At 43.6% G+C, this 18,746-nt stretch overlaps 1 protein-coding gene across 5 annotated transcripts in view; it reads left to right on the top strand.

The window, feature by feature from the left end:
• Nucleotides 1–18,746, top strand: part of epha8 (eph receptor A8) — a 102,888-nt gene that overhangs the window by 80,191 nt on the left and 3,951 nt on the right. For 2 of the 5 annotated variants that reach the window (XM_058631591.1, XM_058631593.1), the window contains exons 13-19: nucleotides 246–371; nucleotides 11,617–11,802; nucleotides 13,371–13,432; nucleotides 13,943–14,170; nucleotides 16,916–17,065; nucleotides 17,163–17,353; nucleotides 18,222–18,380. In XM_058631591.1, coding sequence (XP_058487574.1) covers nucleotides 246–371; nucleotides 11,617–11,802; nucleotides 13,371–13,432; nucleotides 13,943–14,170; nucleotides 16,916–17,065; nucleotides 17,163–17,353; nucleotides 18,222–18,380 — 1,102 coding nt within the window. The remainder of the gene's footprint in view (nucleotides 1–245; nucleotides 372–11,616; nucleotides 11,803–13,370; nucleotides 13,433–13,942; nucleotides 14,171–16,915; nucleotides 17,066–17,162; nucleotides 17,354–18,221; nucleotides 18,381–18,746) is intronic. The other 3 variants (XM_058631592.1, XM_058631594.1, XM_058631596.1) reach the window with 2 other exon arrangements.

The following is an 18,746-nucleotide window of genomic DNA, read 5'->3' on the forward strand; positions in this document are numbered from 1 at the left end:
TATTAAAGTTCATCCTCAGAGCAAACAATCTTCATCACGCTGAGTGATTTCGGGAGCACACAGGCCTAATGTCCTGTTCATTGTCTCACCGCTCGTCCCTTTTTCTTTCTCTGTCTGCTCTTTTTCTCCGAGCCATCGCTCTCCTTTCATCAACTTTCCCTCCACACACCAGTGGCAGGGGCCTTAGATGTGATGTTGCTCTCTTCCGCTGATATGTGACCAAATGGTAATGTTGTTTATCTTAGTGTCATTCCCTGATGCAAGGTTCTATATCGACCCACACACATACGAGGACCCCTGCCAGGCGGTGCACGAGTTTGCCCGAGAAATTGAAGCTTCCAGGATCAAAATAGAGAAAATCATTGGTTCAGGTAAAACCACACGCACCCTGCGCGCACACACACACACACAGACACACACATATATATACACAGAAAAAGAGAGAAAATAAGAATTATCGGCTGAGCTAACTTAAAATCATTGGCTGGTGTCAAGGCTGTGATGTGCAGCAGAGAGGAGGATGGCAGAGTGGAATCAGAGCGTTGTGTGGTGCTGTCACTCAAAGCTCCTCCAACTGGCAGGGAATACTAACACTGTGTCAGGCCCACAATGCACTGTTGCTACAGACATAATGACAAGAACTAGTACCGCGCGCGGTTCTGAACGGGTTCGAGCCGACCCACGCGGGTCGCCGTGTGCCACGGCTCCCCGCGTGCCTCGCGCTCTCACCCGTTCATTCACCGCGCGCGGTACTAGTTATTTTCAGTACTAGTTATTTTCAGTACTAGTTATTTTCAGCGGCGTCCCTGCGCATGTCGTTCCAAATTTCGAGGGGGATCGGGCAACGTATCGCAAAGTTATAGGGCACTTCCTGTTTAAAATGGCAGACTTCCTGTTCGGTCAAGTGCGTGTCCGTAAACGTGTTCAGGGAACTTCCCTTGTCTTACATATCAAGTTTTCTGCAGATCGGATAATCTTAGAGTTTACTTCCTGTTTCGGGCATTCCACTTCCTGTTGGGAGGTCATCTCTTGCAGACATGCTCAGGACAGGTCCCTGGTGTCACATAAAAGGTTTCGTGCAAATCGGACAACGTACGGCAAAGTTAGAGGGCACTTCCTGTTTAAAATCGCCAACTTCCTGTTCGTCTCCGTAAACGTGTTCAGGGAAGTTCCCTTGTCTTACATATCAAGTTTTGATATGTAAGACAAGGGAACTTCCCTCGAGCCGACCCACGCGGGTCGCCGTATGCCACGGCTCCCCGCGTGCCTCGCGCTCTCACCCGTTCATTCACCGCGCGCGGTACTAGTTATTTTCAGTACTAGTTATTTTCAGCGGCGTCCCCGCGCATGTCGATCCAAATTTCGGGGGGATCGGGCAACGTATGGCAAAGTTATAGGGCACTTCCTGTTTAAAATGGCTGACTTCCTGTTCGGTCAAATGCGCGTCCGTTAACGAGTTCAGGGAAGTTCCCTTGTCTTACATATCAAGTTTTGTTCAGATCGGACAATCTTAGAGTTTACTTCCTGTTTCGGGCATTCCACTTCCTGTTGGGAGGTCATCTTTTGCAGACATGCTCAGGACAGGTCCCTGGTGTCACATATAAGCTTTCGTGCAAATCGGACAACGTACGGCAAAGTTAGAGGGCACTTCCTGTTTAAAATGGCCAACTTCCTGTTTGTCTCTGGAAACATGTTCAGGGACGGTCCCGTAACTCACATATCTAGTTTCGTATCAATCGGACAATGTAAGACTTTACTTCCTGTTTCGGGCGTTCCACTTCCTGTAGGGAGGTGACCTTTTACGGAGATGCTCAGGACAGGTCCCTGGTGTCACATATAAGGTTTTGTGCAGATCGGACAATGTACGGCAAAGTTAGAAGGCACTTCCTGTTTAAAATGGCCGACTTCCTGTTCGGTCAACGGCGTCTCCGTAAACATGTTCAGGGAAGGTCCAGTAACTCACATATCTAGTTTCGTGTCAATCGGACAATGTAAGACTTTACTTCCTGTTTCGGGCGTTCCACTTCCTGTAGGGAGGTGACCTTTTACGGACATGCTCAGGACAGGTCCCTGGTGTCACATATAAGGTTTTGTGCAGATCGGACAACGTACGGCAAAGTTAGAAGGCACTTCCTGTTTAAAATGGCCGACTTCCTGTTCGTCTCCGTAAACGTGTTCAGGGAAGTTCCCTTGTCTTACATATCAAGTTTTGTTCAGATCGGACAATGTAAGACTTTACTTCCTGTTTCGGGCATTCCACTTCCTGTAGGGAGGTGACCTTTTATGGACATGCTCAGGACAGGTCCCTGGTGTCACATATAAGGTTTTGTGCAGATCGGACAACGTACGGCAAAGTTAGAGGGCACTTCCTGTTTAAAATGGCCGACTTCCTGTTCGGTCAACGGCGTCTCCGTAAACATGTTCAGGGAAGGTCCGGTAACTCACATATCTAGTTTCGTGTCAATCGGACAATGTAAGACTTTACTTCCTGTTTCTGGCGTTCCACTTCCTGTAGGGAGGTGACCTTTTACGGACATGTTGAGGAAGGGTCTGGGGTCCCACATACTAAGTTTCAAGTGGATACAACAATCCCTGTTGGAGCAGCATCAAAAACTATAAACGTAATTCTGTCTGCTGTCACCAGGGGGCGCTGTATTTGAAAATGAATATTTTCATATAGACGTGTTCAGGGCCGGACTGTCATCAATCCTTGCAAGTTTGGTTCAGATCGGACCAGGATTGGCAAAGTTGTAACAGTTTGTTTTTTTAGAATTTTCTACCACCACCAGGAGGTGCTGTTTTCAAAATGTACCGTTTCAGCAACATAGTCGTCTTCAGCAACTAACCAGCATCAACTATAGCAAGTTTGGTTGGGATCAGACCTTCCATCGCGAAGTTATAAGAGTTTCATTGTCTGTTATGAAAAATTATTATTATCTCCAATTTTGGCGCCCCCTATCTCGTACGCCATACAATATTTTAAAAAGCTTTTGATAACTTTTGATCCTCAACTCGTCCACATTGATCTCACCAAGTTTGAAGGTGATCGCACAAAAGCTCTAGGAGGAGATAATTGAAATACAAGCTGTCATATTGTCTGCTGTCACCAGGGGGCGCTGTTTTCGAAATTGAATATTTTCATATAGACGTCTTTAGGGCCGGACTGTCATCAATCCTAGCAAGTTTGGTTCAGATCGGACCAGGATTCACGAAGTTGTAGCAGTTTGATTTTTTGTCCCAAAAATCCGACTTTGCGTCGTTGCCATGGCAACACCGTTAAACGATTTGTCGTCATATTGATCACGCATCATCTACCATGTGTTTTGACTGTTGTCACCAATTTTCAGTGCGGTACGATTATGTGTGTAAAAGTTATTCCCGAAATTGTAAAAAAACTTTTTTTTTGTGTATTTTCTTTCACCACGAGGAGGCGCTGTTTTCAAACTTCACCGTTTTTTCATAGACGTCTTCAGCCATGGCCCATCATCAATGGTAGCAAGTTTGGTTCGGATCGGACCTTCCATCGCAAAGTTATAAGAGTTTTGTTTTTCTGATGCGAAACATCAGAATCATCACGAACTTTGCCGCCCCCTATCTCGTGCGCCGTGCGACATTTGAAAAAAATTTTGATACCGTGAGCTCCTCAACTGGTCCACAGGGACCTCACCAAGTTTGAAGGTGATCGCACGAAAACTCTAGGAGGAGTTAGTTCAAATACCATTGCTGCGAATTCGCCAAAATCGCCAAAAAATGGCCAATCAACGCAAGATGGCGGATTTCCTGTTGGGTTTGGATCATGGTCATAATGTAATTTTTTCTTCATCCTGACCCACTACACATGTGTACCGAATTTCGTGCATGTGCGATATTTGTGTTGGTCATGGTGAATTTGGACAGGTGGCGCCGCACTTATTGGCCCCTCCCACATTCAATTTTCGACGCACATTCCCCGAACCTTTTTCAGACGTAAATTTACACCACGATTGATGCGGTCACAAAAATCTGTGAGTTTTGGGGTATGGGAAAGGCCTCAAAAACGCGATTTACTTTAAGGAATAATAAGAATAATAATAATAATAAAAATAACTAGTACCGCGCGCGGTTCTGAACGGGTTCGAGCCGACCCACGCGGGTCGCCGTGTGCCACGGCTCCCCGCGTGCCTCGCGCTCTCACCCGTTCATTCACCGCGCGCGGTACTAGTTATTTTCAGTACTAGTTATTTTCAGTACTAGTTATTTTCAGTACTAGTTATTTTCAGCTGCGTCCCCGCGCATGTCGTTCCAAATTTCGAGGGGGATCGGGCAACGTATCGCAAAGTTATAGGGCACTTCCTGTTTAAAATGGCAGACTTCCTGTTCGGTCAAGTGCGTGTCCGTACACGTGTTCAGGGAACTTCCCTTGTCTTACATATCAAGTTTTGTGCAGATCGGACAATCTTAGAGTTTACTTCCTGTTTCGGGCATTCCACTTCCTGTTGGGAGGTCATCTTTTGCAGACATGCTCAGGACAGGTCCCTGGTGTCACATATAAGGTTTCGTGCAAATCGGACAACGTACGGCAAAGTTAGAGGGCACTTCCTGTTTAAAATGGCCAACTTCCTGTTCGTCTCTGGAAACATGTTCAGGGAAGGTCCCGTAACTCACATATCTAGTCTTGTGTCAATCGGACAATGTAAGACTTTACTTCCTGTTTCGGTCGTTCCACTTCCTGTAGGGAGGTGACCTTTTACGGACATGCTCAGGACAGGTCCCTTAACTCACATATAAGGTTTTGTGCAGATCGGACAACGTACGGCAAAGTTAGAGGGCACTTCCTGTTTAAAATGGCCGACTTCCTGTTCGGTCGACGGCGTCTCTGGAAACATGTTCAGGGAAGGTCCCGTAACTCACATATCCAGTTTCGTGTCAATCGGACAATGTAAGACTTTACTTCCTGTTTCGGGCGTTCCACTTCCTGTAGGGAGGTGACCTTTTACGGACATGTTGAGGAAGGGTCTGGGGTCCCACATACTAAGTTTCAAGTGGATACAACAATCCCTGTTGGAGCAGCATCAAAAACTATAAATGTAATTCTGTCTGCTGTCACCAGGGGGCGCTGTATTTGAAAATGAATATTTTCATATAGACGTGTTCAGGGCCGGACTGTCATCAATCCTTGCAAGTTTGGTTCAGATCGGACCAGGATTGGCAAAGTTGTAACAGTTTGTTTTTTTAGAATTTTCTACCACCACCAGGAGGCGCTGTTTTCAAAATGTACCGTTTCAGCAACATAGTCGTCTTCAGCAACTAACCATCATCAACTATAGCAAGTTTGGTTGGGATCAGACCTTCCATCGCGAAGTTATAAGAGTTTCATTGTCTGTTATGAAAAATTATTATTATCTTAGATTTTGGCGCCCCCTATCTCGTACGCCATACAATATTTTAAAAAGCTTTTGATAACTTTTGATGCTCAACTCGTCCACATTGATCTCACCAAGTTTGAAGGTGATCGCACAAAAGCTCTAGGAGGAGATAATTGAAATACAAGCTGTCATATTGTCTGCTGTCACCAGGGGGCGCTGTTTTCGAAATTTAATATTTTCATATAGACGTCTTTAGGGCCGGACTATCATCAATCCTAGCAAGTTTGGTTCAGATCGGACCAGGATTCGCGAAGTTGTAGCAGTTTGATTTTTTGTCCCAAAAATCCGACTTTGCGTTGTTGCCATGGCAACACCGTTAAACGATTTGTCGTCATATTGATCACGCATCATCTACCATGTGTTTTGACTGTTGTCACCAATTTTGAGTGCGGTACGATTATCTGTGTAAAAGTTATTCCCGAAATCGTAAAAAAACTTTTTTTTTGTGTATTTTCTTTCACCACAAGGAGGCGCTGTTTTCAAACTTCACCGTTTTTTCATAGACGTCTTCAGCCATGGCCCATCATCAATCATAGCAAGTTTGGTTCGGATCGGACCTTCCATCGCAAAGTTATAAGAGTTTTGTTTTTCTGATGCGAAACATCAGAATCATCACGAACTTTGCCGCCCCCTATCTCGTGCGCCGTGCGACATTTGAAAAAACTTTTGATACCGTGAGCTCCTCAACTGGTCCACAGGGACCTCACCAAGTTTGAAGGTGATCGCACAAAAACTCTAGGAGGAGTTAGTTCAAATACCATTGCTGCGAATTCGCCAAAATCGCCAAAAAATCGCCAATCAACCCAAGATGGCGGATTTCCTGTTGGGTTTGGATCATGGTCATAATGTAATTTTTTCTTCATCCTGACCCACTACACATGTGTACCGAATTTCGTGCATGTGCGATATTTGTGTTGGTCATGGTGAATTTGGACAGGTGGCGCCGCACTTATTGGCCCCTCCCACATTCAATTTTCGACGCACATTCCCCGAACCTTTTTCAGACGTAAATTTACACCAGGATTGATGCGGTCACAAAAATTGGTGAGTTTTGGGGTATGGGAAAGGCCTCAAAAAGGCAATTCATTTGGGGGAATAATAAGAATAAAAATAACTAGTACCGCGCGCGGTTCTGAACGGGTTCGAGCCGACCCACGCGGGTCGCCGTGTGCCACGGCTCCCCGCGTGCCTCGCGCTCTCACCCGTTCATTCACCGCGCGCGGTACTAGTTATTTTCAGTACTAGTTATTTTCAGTACTAGTTATTTTCAGTACTAGTTATTTTCAGCGGCGTCCCCACGCATGTCGTTCCAAATTTCGAGGGGGATCGGGCAATGTATGGCAAAGTAATAGGGCACTTCCTGTTTAAAATGGCAGACTTCCTGTTCGGTCAAGTGCGTGTCCGTAAACGTGTTCAGGGAACTTCCCTTGTCTTACATATCAAGTTTTGTGCAGATCGGACAATCTTAGAGTTTACTTCCTGTTTCGGGCATTCCACTTCCTGTTGGGAGGTCATCTTTTGCAGACATGCTCAGGACAGGTCCCTGGTGTCACATAAAATGTTTCGTGCAAATCGGACAACGTACGGCAAAGTTAGAGGGCACTTCCTGTTTAAAATGGCCAACTTCCTGTTCGTCTCCGTAAACGTGTTCAGGGAAGTTCCCTTGTCTTACATATCAAGTTTTGTTCAGATCGGACAATGTAAGACTTTACTTCCTGTTTCGGGCGTTCCACTTCCTGTAGGGAGGTGACCTTTTACGGACATGCTCAGGACAGGTCCCTGGTGTCACATATAAGGTTTTGTGCAGATCGGACAATGTACGGCAAAGTTAGAAGGCACTTCCTGTTTAAAATGGCCGACTTCCTGTTCGGTCAACGGCGTCTCCGGAAACATGTTCAGGGAAGGTCCCGTAACTCACATATCTAGTTTCGTGTCAATCGGACAATGTAAGACTTTACTTCCTGTTTCGGGAGTTCCACTTCCTGTAGGGAGGTGACCTTTTACGGACATGTTGAGGAAGGGTCTGGGGTCCCACATACTAAGTTTCAAGTGGATACAACAATCCCTGTTGGAGCAGCATCAAAAACTATAAATGTAATTCTGTCTGCTGTCACCAGGGGGCGCTGTATTTGAAAATGAATATTTTCATATAGACGTGTTCAGGGCCGGACTGTCATCAATCCTTGCAAGTTTGGTTCAGATCGGACCAGGATTGGCAAAGTTGTAACAGTTTGTTTTTTTAGAATTTTCTACCACCACCAGGAGGTGCTGTTTTCAAAATGTACCGTTTCAGCAACATAGTCGTCTTCAGCAACTAACCAGCATCAACTATAGCAAGTTTGGTTGGGATCAGACCTTCCATCGCGAAGTTATAAGAGTTTCATTGTCTGTTATGAAAAATTATTATTATCTCCAATTTTGGCGCCCCCTATCTCGTACGCCATACAATATTTTAAAAAGCTTTCGATAACTTTTGATGCTCAACTCGTCCACATTGATCTCACCAAGTTTGAAGGTGATCGCACAAAAGCTCTAGGAGGAGATAATTGAAATACAAGCTGTCATATTGTCTGCTGTCACCAGGGGGCGCTGTTTTCGAAATTTAATATTTTCATATAGACGTCTTTAGGGCCGGACTATCATCAATCCTAGCAAGTTTGGTTCAGATCGGACCAGGATTCACGAAGTTGTAGCAGTTTGATTTTTTGTCCCAAAAATCCGACTTTGCGTCGTTGCCATGGCAACACCGTTAAACGATTTGTTGTCATATTGATCACGCATCATCTACCATGTGTTTTGACTGTTGTCACCAATTTTCAGTGCGGTACGATTATCTGTGTAAAAGTTATTCCCGAAATTGTAAAAAAACTTTTTTTTTGTGTATTTTCTTTCACCACAAGGAGGCGCTGTTTTCAAACTTCACCGTTTTTTCATAGACGTCTTCAGCCATGGCCCATCATCAATGGTAGCAAGTTTGGTTCGGATCGGACCTTCCATCGCAAAGTTATAAGAGTTTTGTTTTTCTGATGCGAAACATCAGAATCATCACGAACTTTGCCGCCCCCTATCTCGTGCGCCGTGCGACATTTGAAAAAACTTTTGATACCGTGAGCTCCTCAACTGGTCCACAGGGACCTCACCAAGTTTGAAGGTGATCGCACGAAAACTCTAGGAGGAGTTAGTTCAAATACCATTGCTGCGAATTCGCCAAAATCGCCAAAAAATGGCCAATCAACCCAAGATGGCGGATTTCCTGTTGGGTTTGGATCATGGTCATAATGTAATTTTTTCTTCATCCTGACCCACTACACATGTGTACCGAATTTCGTGCATGTGCGATATTTGTGTTGGTCATGGTGAATTTGGACAGGTGGCGCCGCACTTATTGGCCCCTCCCACATTCAATTTTCGACGCACATTCCCCGAACCTTTTTCAGACGTAAATTTACACCAGGATTGATGCGGTCACAAAAATTGGTGAGTTTTGGGGTATGGGAAAGGCCTCAAAAAGGCAATTCATTTGGGGGAATAATAAGAATAATAATAATAATGAAAATAACTAGTACTGAAAATAACTAGTACCGCGCGCGGTTCTGAACGGGTTCGAGCCGACCCACGCGGGTCGCCGTGTGCCACGGCTCCCCGCGTGCCTCGCGCTCTCACCCGTTCATTCACCGCGCGCGGTACTAGTTATTTTCAGTACTAGTTATTTTCAGCGGCGTCCCCGCGCATGTCGATCCACATTTCGGGGGGGATCGGGCAACGTATGGCAAAGTTATAGGGCACTTCCTGTTTAAAATGGCAGACTTCCTGTTCGGTCAAGTGCGTGTACGTAAACGTGTTCAGGGAACTTCCCTTGTCTTACATATCAAGTTTTGTTCAGATCGGACAATGTAAGACTTTACTTCCTGTTTCGGGCGTTCCACTTCCTGTAGGGAGGTGACCTATTACGGACATGCTCAGGACAGGTCCCTGGTGTAACATATAAGGTTTTGTGCAGATCGGACAATGTATGGCAAAGTTAGAGGGCACTTCCTGTTTAAAATGGCCGACTTCCTGTTCGTCTCCAGAAACATGTTCAGGGAAGGTCCCGTAACTCACATATCTAGTTTCGTGTCAATCGGACAATGTAAGACTTTACTTCCTGTTTCGGGCGATCCACTTCCTGTAGGGAGGTGACCTTTTACGGACATGTTGAGGAAGGGTCTGGGGTCCCACATACTAAGTTTCAAGTGGATACAACAATCCCTGTTGGAGCAGCATCAAAAACTATAAATGTAATTCTGTCTGCTGTCACCAGGTGGCGCTGTATTTTAAATTGAATATTTTCATATAGAAGTGTTCAGGGCCGGACTATCATCAATCCCAGCAAGTTTGGTTCAGATCGGACCAGGATTGGCAAAGTTGTAACAGTTTATTTTTTTAGAATTTTCTACCACCATCAGGAGGCGCTGTTTTCAAAATGTACCGTTTCAGCAACATAGTCGTCTTCAGGAACTAACCATCATCAACTAGAGCAAGTTTGGTTGGGATCAGACCTTCCATCGCGAAGTTATAAGAGTTTCATTGTCTGTTGTGAAAAATTATTATTATCTCCAATTTTGGCGCCCCCTATCTCGTACGCCATACAATATTTTAAAAAGCTTTTGATAACTTTTGATGCTCAACTCGTCCACATTGATCTCACCAAGTTTGAAGGTGATCGCACAAAAGCTCTAGGAGGAGATAATTGAAATACCAGCTGTCATATTGTCTGCTGTCACCAGGGGGCGCTGTTTTCGAAATTGAATATTTTCATATAGACGTCTTTAGGGCCGGACTGTCATCAATCCTAGCAAGTTTGGTTCAGATCGGACCAGGATTCGCGAAGTTGTAGCAGTTTGATTTTTTGTCCCAAAAATCCGACTTTGCGTCGTTGCCATGGCAACACCGTTAAACGATTTGTCGTCATATTGATCACGCATCATCTACCATGTGTTTTGACTGTTGTCACCAATTTTGAGTTCGGTACGATTATCTGTGTAAAAGTTATTCCCGAAATCGTAAAAAAACTTTTTTTGTGTGTATTTTCTTCCACCACAAGGAGGCGCTGTTTTCAAACTTAACCGTTTTTTCATAGACGTCTTCAGCCATGGCCCATCATCAATGGTAGCAAGTTTGGTTCGGATCGGACCTTCCATCGTAAAGTTATAAGAGTTTTGTTTTTCTGATGCGAAACATCAGAATCATCACGAACTTTGCCGCCCCCTATCTCGTGCGCCATGCGACATTTGAAAAAACTTTTGATACCGTGAGCTCCTCAACTGGTCCACAGGGACCTCACCAAGTTTGAAGGTGATCGCACGAAAACTCTAGGAGGAGTTAGTTCAAATACCATTGCTGCGAATTCGCCAAAATCGCCAAAAAATCGCCAATCAACCCAAGATGGCGGACTTCCTGTAGGTTTCACGGGAAAGTCGTCATCGACTTTTTTGACCGTCCCCACCTATTGAACGTGTGTACCAAGTTTCGTTCACGTACGTTAAACCCGACATGAGTTGACCTAATAGAAGTTTTTTGCGTGACTTTTTAGCCCCTCCCACCTCCAATTTTCCACGCATTTTCCCCGAACGACTTTCAGACGTAAATTTACACCAGGATTGATGCGGTCACAAAAATCTGTGAGTTTTGGGGTATGGGAAAGGCCTCAAAAATGCGATTTACTTTTAGGAATAATAATAATAATAATAATAATAATCTTTTGCATTTCAATAGGGTTCTTGCAACCTTGTTGCTCGAACCCTAATAATCCTTCCAGTTTCAATAGGTTTCTTGCAACCTTGTTGCTCGAACCCTAATAATAATAATCCTTCCAGTTTCAATAGGGTTCTTGCAACCTTGTTGCTCGAACCCTAATGAAGTACAAAGCTGAGGGAAGCAAATAACAGCAAGCACAATTACATTTCTTCCAAGCTAAAGATAAGCGTTAATGGGAAATAATGGATGGCTGATTAGCTGACTTCCGAGTGGACACACAGCCTTGAAGTGGGTTTGTTTCTTCTTATCTAACCAAGTGAAATATCTGAACTCATATTCTCATCGCAGCTGTGTCTTTAGAGGGGGGCGCAGGTGCAGCGAAGCAAACAATATGTTTTGTACTGGACAATATGTACAAAATGTTTAAAGATGAATGTACAGTAATTTGCTGAATTGGCCTGCTGTTTGTGTTTAGGAGAATTTGGGGAGGTGTGTTATGGCCGAATGAGGCTCCCAGGGAAAAGAGACATTCCAGTGGCCCTGAAGACTCTGAAGGCGGGATACACGGAGAAGCAGAAGAGGGACTTCCTGGCTGAGGCATCCATCATGGCTCAGTTTGATCACCCCAACGTCATCCGCCTGGAAGGAGTGGTAACCCAGAGTATGCCACCTCTATGTGAATGTCTTTGTGAATAGAATCAAACAGAATAGAGCTTTTATTCCGAGTGTAGACACGTCGTGCTACAGACGGCTTTTTTTCCCCCTATATTGCCCTATTTATCAAGCACTTACGACACCAATCTTCCCACTTTTTAATCTTTTCCACTTCCCTTTCATTTTAGTTACAGTTCAACGTCAATGCCAGCTTGGCAGAATAAAGATTATTGAGCTCTGTAATGTGTGACAGTTAGTAGGCAGTCACATGCTGAGGGAACTTTCCATTATGGAGACGTTTTACAGTGATCTGAAAGCAGCGGGTATCGGTTTCATCATGAGCCAGTTTGCACTGTGTCAAGCTACAGTTCCACGTAGACGATCCATGCTTATTATTATTATTATTATTATTATTATATAATTTTTATTGTAGTTATAATTATTATTTATTATTTTAACAGTTTCTGGTGTAAATTTAACCAGAAACAATTTTATAAACATCACTCTCCCTACAAGTAACTGTCTCAGCTACTGCATCCTTCATTCTCTTTTTAAAAAGTCTGACAAATGTAATGTCTGTTTGACTGTGTGACTGTAGGGGTGGATGTGTCTGGTGTGCGACCACCATGAAGCCATGCTGGAAGGAGTTAAAACTCAAATGTATTTATGGATCATACTAGGATTTAGTATTTAGAGTTTGTTGCAGTGTGATGAGCCAGACACTTATCTCTTTAGTGTATTTACCCTTGTCAATGGGTTATGATGAACCTAAGGACAGGTTTTGATGACTTTTCCTGAGGATGTACCAGCAGTTATTACATTTGGTTGTGATATGGATCACCATGTTGACAATGTGGAAAACTGAGTGGTCCTGGTGGTGGTTTTGTCCTCTATGAGTGCATCTTTCAATCATTGCACCTAGAATGTTGTATAATAAAAAAAAAAATAGCAGTGAAGACACAGATGGCTGCATCACTCCTGCTGCTATACATGGGGTTCATACGTAGCTTCTGGTTTTTTTAATGTCTGCTCACATATAAATGCCAGCACTCTGTGGTATGAAGCATTGCATCTGCCACTTCTGCAAATGTTTCACAATAAATGAATGGATACATAGAACTGAATTGCCAGGGCGCTTTTACTTTGACAGCAAGAATCATATAAAGATTAAAAATGTGGTGAGAGATAATTATGAATATCTATTTTGCTGACATGCTGCATCCATGTCTTAGTTGAGCTTATAAATAAACCCTGTCAAAAGGAATATTTGTAATAAACTTCACAACAATCCACCTTTACTTGGTGTCAAGCTCTTAGAGGAGCAATGACATATCATCTCCATTTGTCTAATACTTGTTTAATCTAATTTCTTTTAGGTAATTGTCCCCATGACAGGCCTATGGATTAACAAGGGGACTGATTCATTTGTAGATCGATAACTAAACAGAAGGTTCTTCTTTTACACATAAGTGAGCGACTCAGAGAGTAGATTGGTGTCAAATGCACATGTACATAATTAAATGTTTATTGCAATGCAGGAATTTTCCAGCCTGTTGTTGTTGTTTATTTATTCAGGCAAACCAGTGATGATCATCACCGAGTACATGGAGAATGGCTCGCTGGACTCCTTCCTCAGGGTCAGTACCGATACATTCACCTGAACAGTAGGTTCTGGTCTCCTCATCAGTCTTTGGTTCAGATGGTCCGTATGGACATTAAAGTGTGTCTTTAATTTATGTGAGAATGTAAAAATCTCCAGACCAATCCATATACAGTGCACTGACACGCATCGGTTCCTGTGTAATAAAGGATTGTTACATGGAGAGAATTATCAGCCACCTGTGGTTTTGTGAGCGTCACATGACAGTTTCCTAAAATTAACTATACCGTAGGTTGATGTGACATAATGTCACACAGCCACAGTACCTGCTTATATAAAAATATTACAGATTATAACTTAAAAGTGAGTCCCTGTCATGTTTTATTCTCTTATCTTTTCTCTATTGACTATCTCAATTAAAATCTTATCTATTGTCATTCTCTTCATCTCTTTTGCAGCAATACTGTCACTTTTTTTTCTCAATCTCTCCCACCGCCTCCCCATGTTTGAATTTTCTTTGTCTTTTCTTTCCGCCCCTTCCCTTTAGAGACACGATGGCCAGTTTACTATCATCCAGCTGGTTGGGTTGCTGCGTGGCATCGCAGCAGGTATGACCTACCTGTCTGACCTGGGCTACATCCACAGAGACCTTGCTGCCCGCAACATTCTGGTCAACAGCAACCTGGTGTGTAAAGTTTCGGACTTCGGCCTTTCCCGAGTGCTGGAGGACGACCCTGATGCCGCATACACCACCAGTGTGAGTTTTCACATTGAGGCAAGCATTGATGCAGTGACACACACACATCCATGCACAGTTCTTTAAGAGATATGGCCACTTTTAGTGGGTAGAAATGACTTGAAATAAAAAAATATAAGTCAAGTCAACTTTATTTCTAGAGCACATTTCAAAAACAACCAAGGTTGACCAGAGTGCTTTACAGATTTAAAGGCACAGCAACATAAAGACATACTGTAATAAAATAGTAAAATGGTAAAAACTACATAGAAGCATCCGGGTTGACTACTCTTATCCTGAAGTGAAGGCCATGGAGAAGAGGTTGGTCTTTAAAAGCGATTTAAAATGTCCGATGGTGGAGGCAGATTTAATTTCCATGGGTAACTCGTTCCAAAGTTTAAAAGGCAGCTACAGAAAAGGCCCGATCGCCCCAGGTTTTTAGTCATGATTTTGGCACCTCTAAAAGCAGCCTCTTAAAAGACCTCAGAGCTCGGGATGGAGCGTAAAGAAGAAGAAGTTCAGAGAGGTAAGATGGTTCCAAACCATAAAGAGCTTTAAAAAACCAACAATTACATTTTAAAATCAATCCGAACACGAACAGGAAGCCAGTGGAGAGAGCACAACACACAGCATAAAATCACGTAGGAGGTATATACAGAAGACCTATATAGTATAAGCTGTTTTTCCACTTCAAAGGCTGCCTCCTTCAAAGCATGTAGTCTCTGTGACTGATGAAGGCAGGTCACCTTCATTGTTTATAGACCACGGATGCTGAAGTGAAATGAGACAGTTTGGGCTACTGGCAATTTCTTGAAAAGCTGCCTCTGGACACAGTGCAAATCAATAACAGTATATAATGTAACACATGAATATTTTTAATTTCTACACCATTCACTGTTTTACTCAATTGAAGCCTGGTAGTTAAAATGTGTCTATCTGACATTGTTGTCCACCATTACATTTTAAACTCCAAACATCCATCTCTGCATACACTGAATCCTTAGATCATTTGGGCTGTTGGAGATATAAGGCCCCTTGACTTAGACTGTAAGTCGATTCTACTTCTAGTAAAGGTATTAGATGCTGAAGTTATAGTTACAGCCTTGTGTTCACTAACCTGATGACGTTCAGTTCAACAACATTCATGATCCTTCTCTGTGGTTTTTCATGGGTGCCTCTTTGTGTTTTCAATCTGAGGAGAGTTAGCAAAGAAAAGGAAGAACCCAAACTTAAAAGAAGACACAAATACAATTGTACAACAGTGATATACATGCTCTGTACAGTGTGAGCAGTGTAAAATCCTCCGTGTAAGTGCTGAGTGTTAAAGAGGAGGCTGATCTAAAAGCTGCAGCTTGATGGAGACAGATATATTAGGTCTTAACTAAAACAGGCAGATGCTGACGCCTCCAGTGTGATGCTATCAGTCCACAGTACACTGATGGAAAGTGGCATTTGACAAATTTGTTTGTTACACTCTGTTAAAGCACAGCAATCAGATTAGAGAACCCCGCCACACAGTGCAGCATCGCTCAGTGACAATGTGAAGGGGACCAGAGCTGTAGATTGGGATATCACAGACGCCGTGGTGTCGTTACAGTACATCTCAAATGAATGGTTAATAACAGCTGAAGACTCACATGGCTGCCTGCAAATTTGAATAAACGAAATAATGCTGCTTATTGCGTGGGATCAGAGTGGCAGCAAAGTCACTTTGAAGAATCTACCAGCTGTTACAAACAATGTTAAACAATTAAGGCTAGTGAATTCCAGTGGCCTGTGTTTGCTGGATTTATCGTTGCGCGGGACAGAGCAGGTACGCATTGTAAGTGTAACCTTCAGATGTTTTAAAATTACCCACAGGGAGTGTGTGTTTGTTTTGGAAGTGATGTATCCATTTGTCAACCTAATTAAGTGTCAGTTTTATGTCAAAATAATCTAAGTGGTTCACATACTTGCTAACATTTGCAAGTCTATTCTTGTCCCGACTGCTTGTCCACACTGGCTTCCTTCAGTCTTTAATGCAGCATTTAACTTTCTGCTTCGGTGGACATTTACACAGCAGTGCAGAGTAACTAAGTACATCAGGTAAAGTACAATACCTTTGTACAAATTGTGTATTCAATTCTGAAGTCAATAAACGCGACAGAGGCGTATATGTTGAAAACATATGAAAAACTTAAGCTATATGATTTACTGGCACAGGTACCATTGTGGTGTGTTGGTTAGCACTGGTGCAACAATACAGCAACAACAATACAGTTCTTTATTCAAATTAGAGCCATTGTGGGACTGGCTCCACTTACCCCCTCTGTACATACAGATAATGGATGGATGGACATTCGTACAGTGACACTGCTCAACAGAATATAAAGCAGTTTAAATACTATTTACATAATAAAGCAATAATTACATAATTGACCTAATGACACAACATTGCGTGCGGCGCTGTTCTGCTTACTCGCGATATTTTATCGACATTTAGCTGATTACACTTTCACTTGCAATTAAGTTTTTGTAACATTGTGGTAAAGAGTTATCATCTGTTTCTGATAATGAGAAAAATCGAAATATGTTTATGCTTTCACTGGATTTTTTTAATACTTACTGAGTTAGATTGGAGCACTGCAACACTTGGGACATGCACTCACACATGAACGTAGTACTCAGTGCGACTGTGACATAACAAAAGGGAAAAATACGGAATATAGTGAGGAAAAAGTGTCACCTCACTGTGTAGCAGGATGTCTAATACATCCTGGTTGAACTTCTTTATGTTCCTTGAAGGGTGGGAAGATCCCAATCCGCTGGACGGCCCCAGAAGCAATTACCTACAGGAAGTTCTCCTCTTCCAGTGACGTATGGAGCTACGGTGTGGTCATGTGGGAGGTGATGTCCTACGGGGAGCGACCGTACTGGAACCTCACCAACAGAGACGTGAGCACTGTTTGTCGTCCGTAGCCAAACTCCAGTTTGCTCTGCTGGTCGGCCACACATCCATGTCTCATTCATGTTTCTGCTCCGCAACATGCAGGTGATCAAATCTGTGGAGGAGGGCTATAGGCTGCCTGCACCTATGGGCTGCCCTGGTGCTCTACACACACTCATGCTGGATTGCTGGCAGAAGGATCGCAACGAGAGGCCGCGCTTTTGCCAGATAGTCACTGTTCTCGACAAGCTGATCCGCAACCCAGAAAACCTGAAGTCCATGGAAACGCTCTGCAGGTTGGTGGGCTCGCTCAATGGATCCATATTTGCAGTGACACTTCATGGGTGCGTGGTGTTGCACGCTGAGGAGTCTTTTGATTTAATTGAGTCAAATATTGGTTCATGTGATTAGTGGATTAAGCTGCAAATCAAAGCAAGACTCTGCCTATGAGGGGCTGAGAAGACGGACCTGGACAATTATCTAAAACTATCCCAGTGTAGGAGACAAAGCAAATCTAGTCTCATCCCACTGCTATGAAATGTGAGCACTGTGGGATACAGTTGCAGAGTAAAGTTTCCCTCAAACTTTTGTGGCAGAAGAAGCCAAGTCGGCGTGTTTATTTTCCAATCAACTCATCTCTCATACAGTAGATGCCTTGTGTATTAAGTAAAAGCCTTGCTGTAATATCGACTTTCATCTGTGGTGAATGTGGGAGCAGGTTTTTTTAGACGACACCAGGACTGAGGCTGGACTAGTGTAAATTGCTCAGGTCAGAGCCCAGGTCGTATGGAGTCAGTGGTGCGTAGCGATGTGCTTCTGTGAGGTGAGGGAGACCTGGAGTAAGAGGGAGAGGCCATGGAGAAGGAGCAGTGTTAAGGATTTCTCCCTTTATTAATCTACTCAAAGCAGCCATCCTACAACCTCAGCCGCCACCTTTTCTCCATCACTTTAACTGCTATTGATTTTCTGCCTCCCTTACTAGTGCATTTCAAAGCCGCCTTTCCCTCAGTTACTCTCCATCTTGCTCACATTTTGACTCTTTTCTTGTTCTCGGACTGCCTCCCAACTTTTCTTCTTGTCTTCTCGTTCATCTTCTTCCTTCCTTCTCTCTATCTATATCTTTCTATCGCCATCTCTCCCTCTCTGCCTCTGTCTTTGCCGCAGTTTAAAGAGTCCTCCGCTGATGGAGAGAGCCATCCCTGACTTCAGTAGCTGTAACTCAGTAGACGAGTGGCTGGACACCATTAAGATGAGCCGCTACAAGGATCACTTTGCTGCAGGGGGTTACCACACTCTGGGACACGTCATAAGCATGAACCAAGGGTGAGGACCGACTGTGATAGAGAGCGATAACAGCTCGGAGGTGACAGTGAGCTGATAACGGTGCAGAGGTTAACTACTGGGCTCTATAGCGTCTTAACAAGCCCCCCTAAGGGCTTTAACAGTTTGACTGACAAACATAAGTGAATCCTGGCCTCGTCCATGCTTGTAAACTGCCTTTTCCTCCAGATCCAATAAAAAAAAATTCAGCAAATGCAGATTGTTTCTAGTTTAATGATCTGATCAGTGTCAAAGTATAGCCCATGAGGGACGAGTTGGATTTTGTCTCTGGTGTTGAGATTTAAGGAGCTCAGGAACCAAAATGCACACACACACACACACACACAGGACAAGGCTTTTAGGAACAGT

This window comes from Solea solea, chromosome 6, assembly GCF_958295425.1.
Source record: "Solea solea chromosome 6, fSolSol10.1, whole genome shotgun sequence".
Lineage (NCBI taxonomy): Eukaryota > Metazoa > Chordata > Actinopteri > Pleuronectiformes > Soleidae > Solea > Solea solea.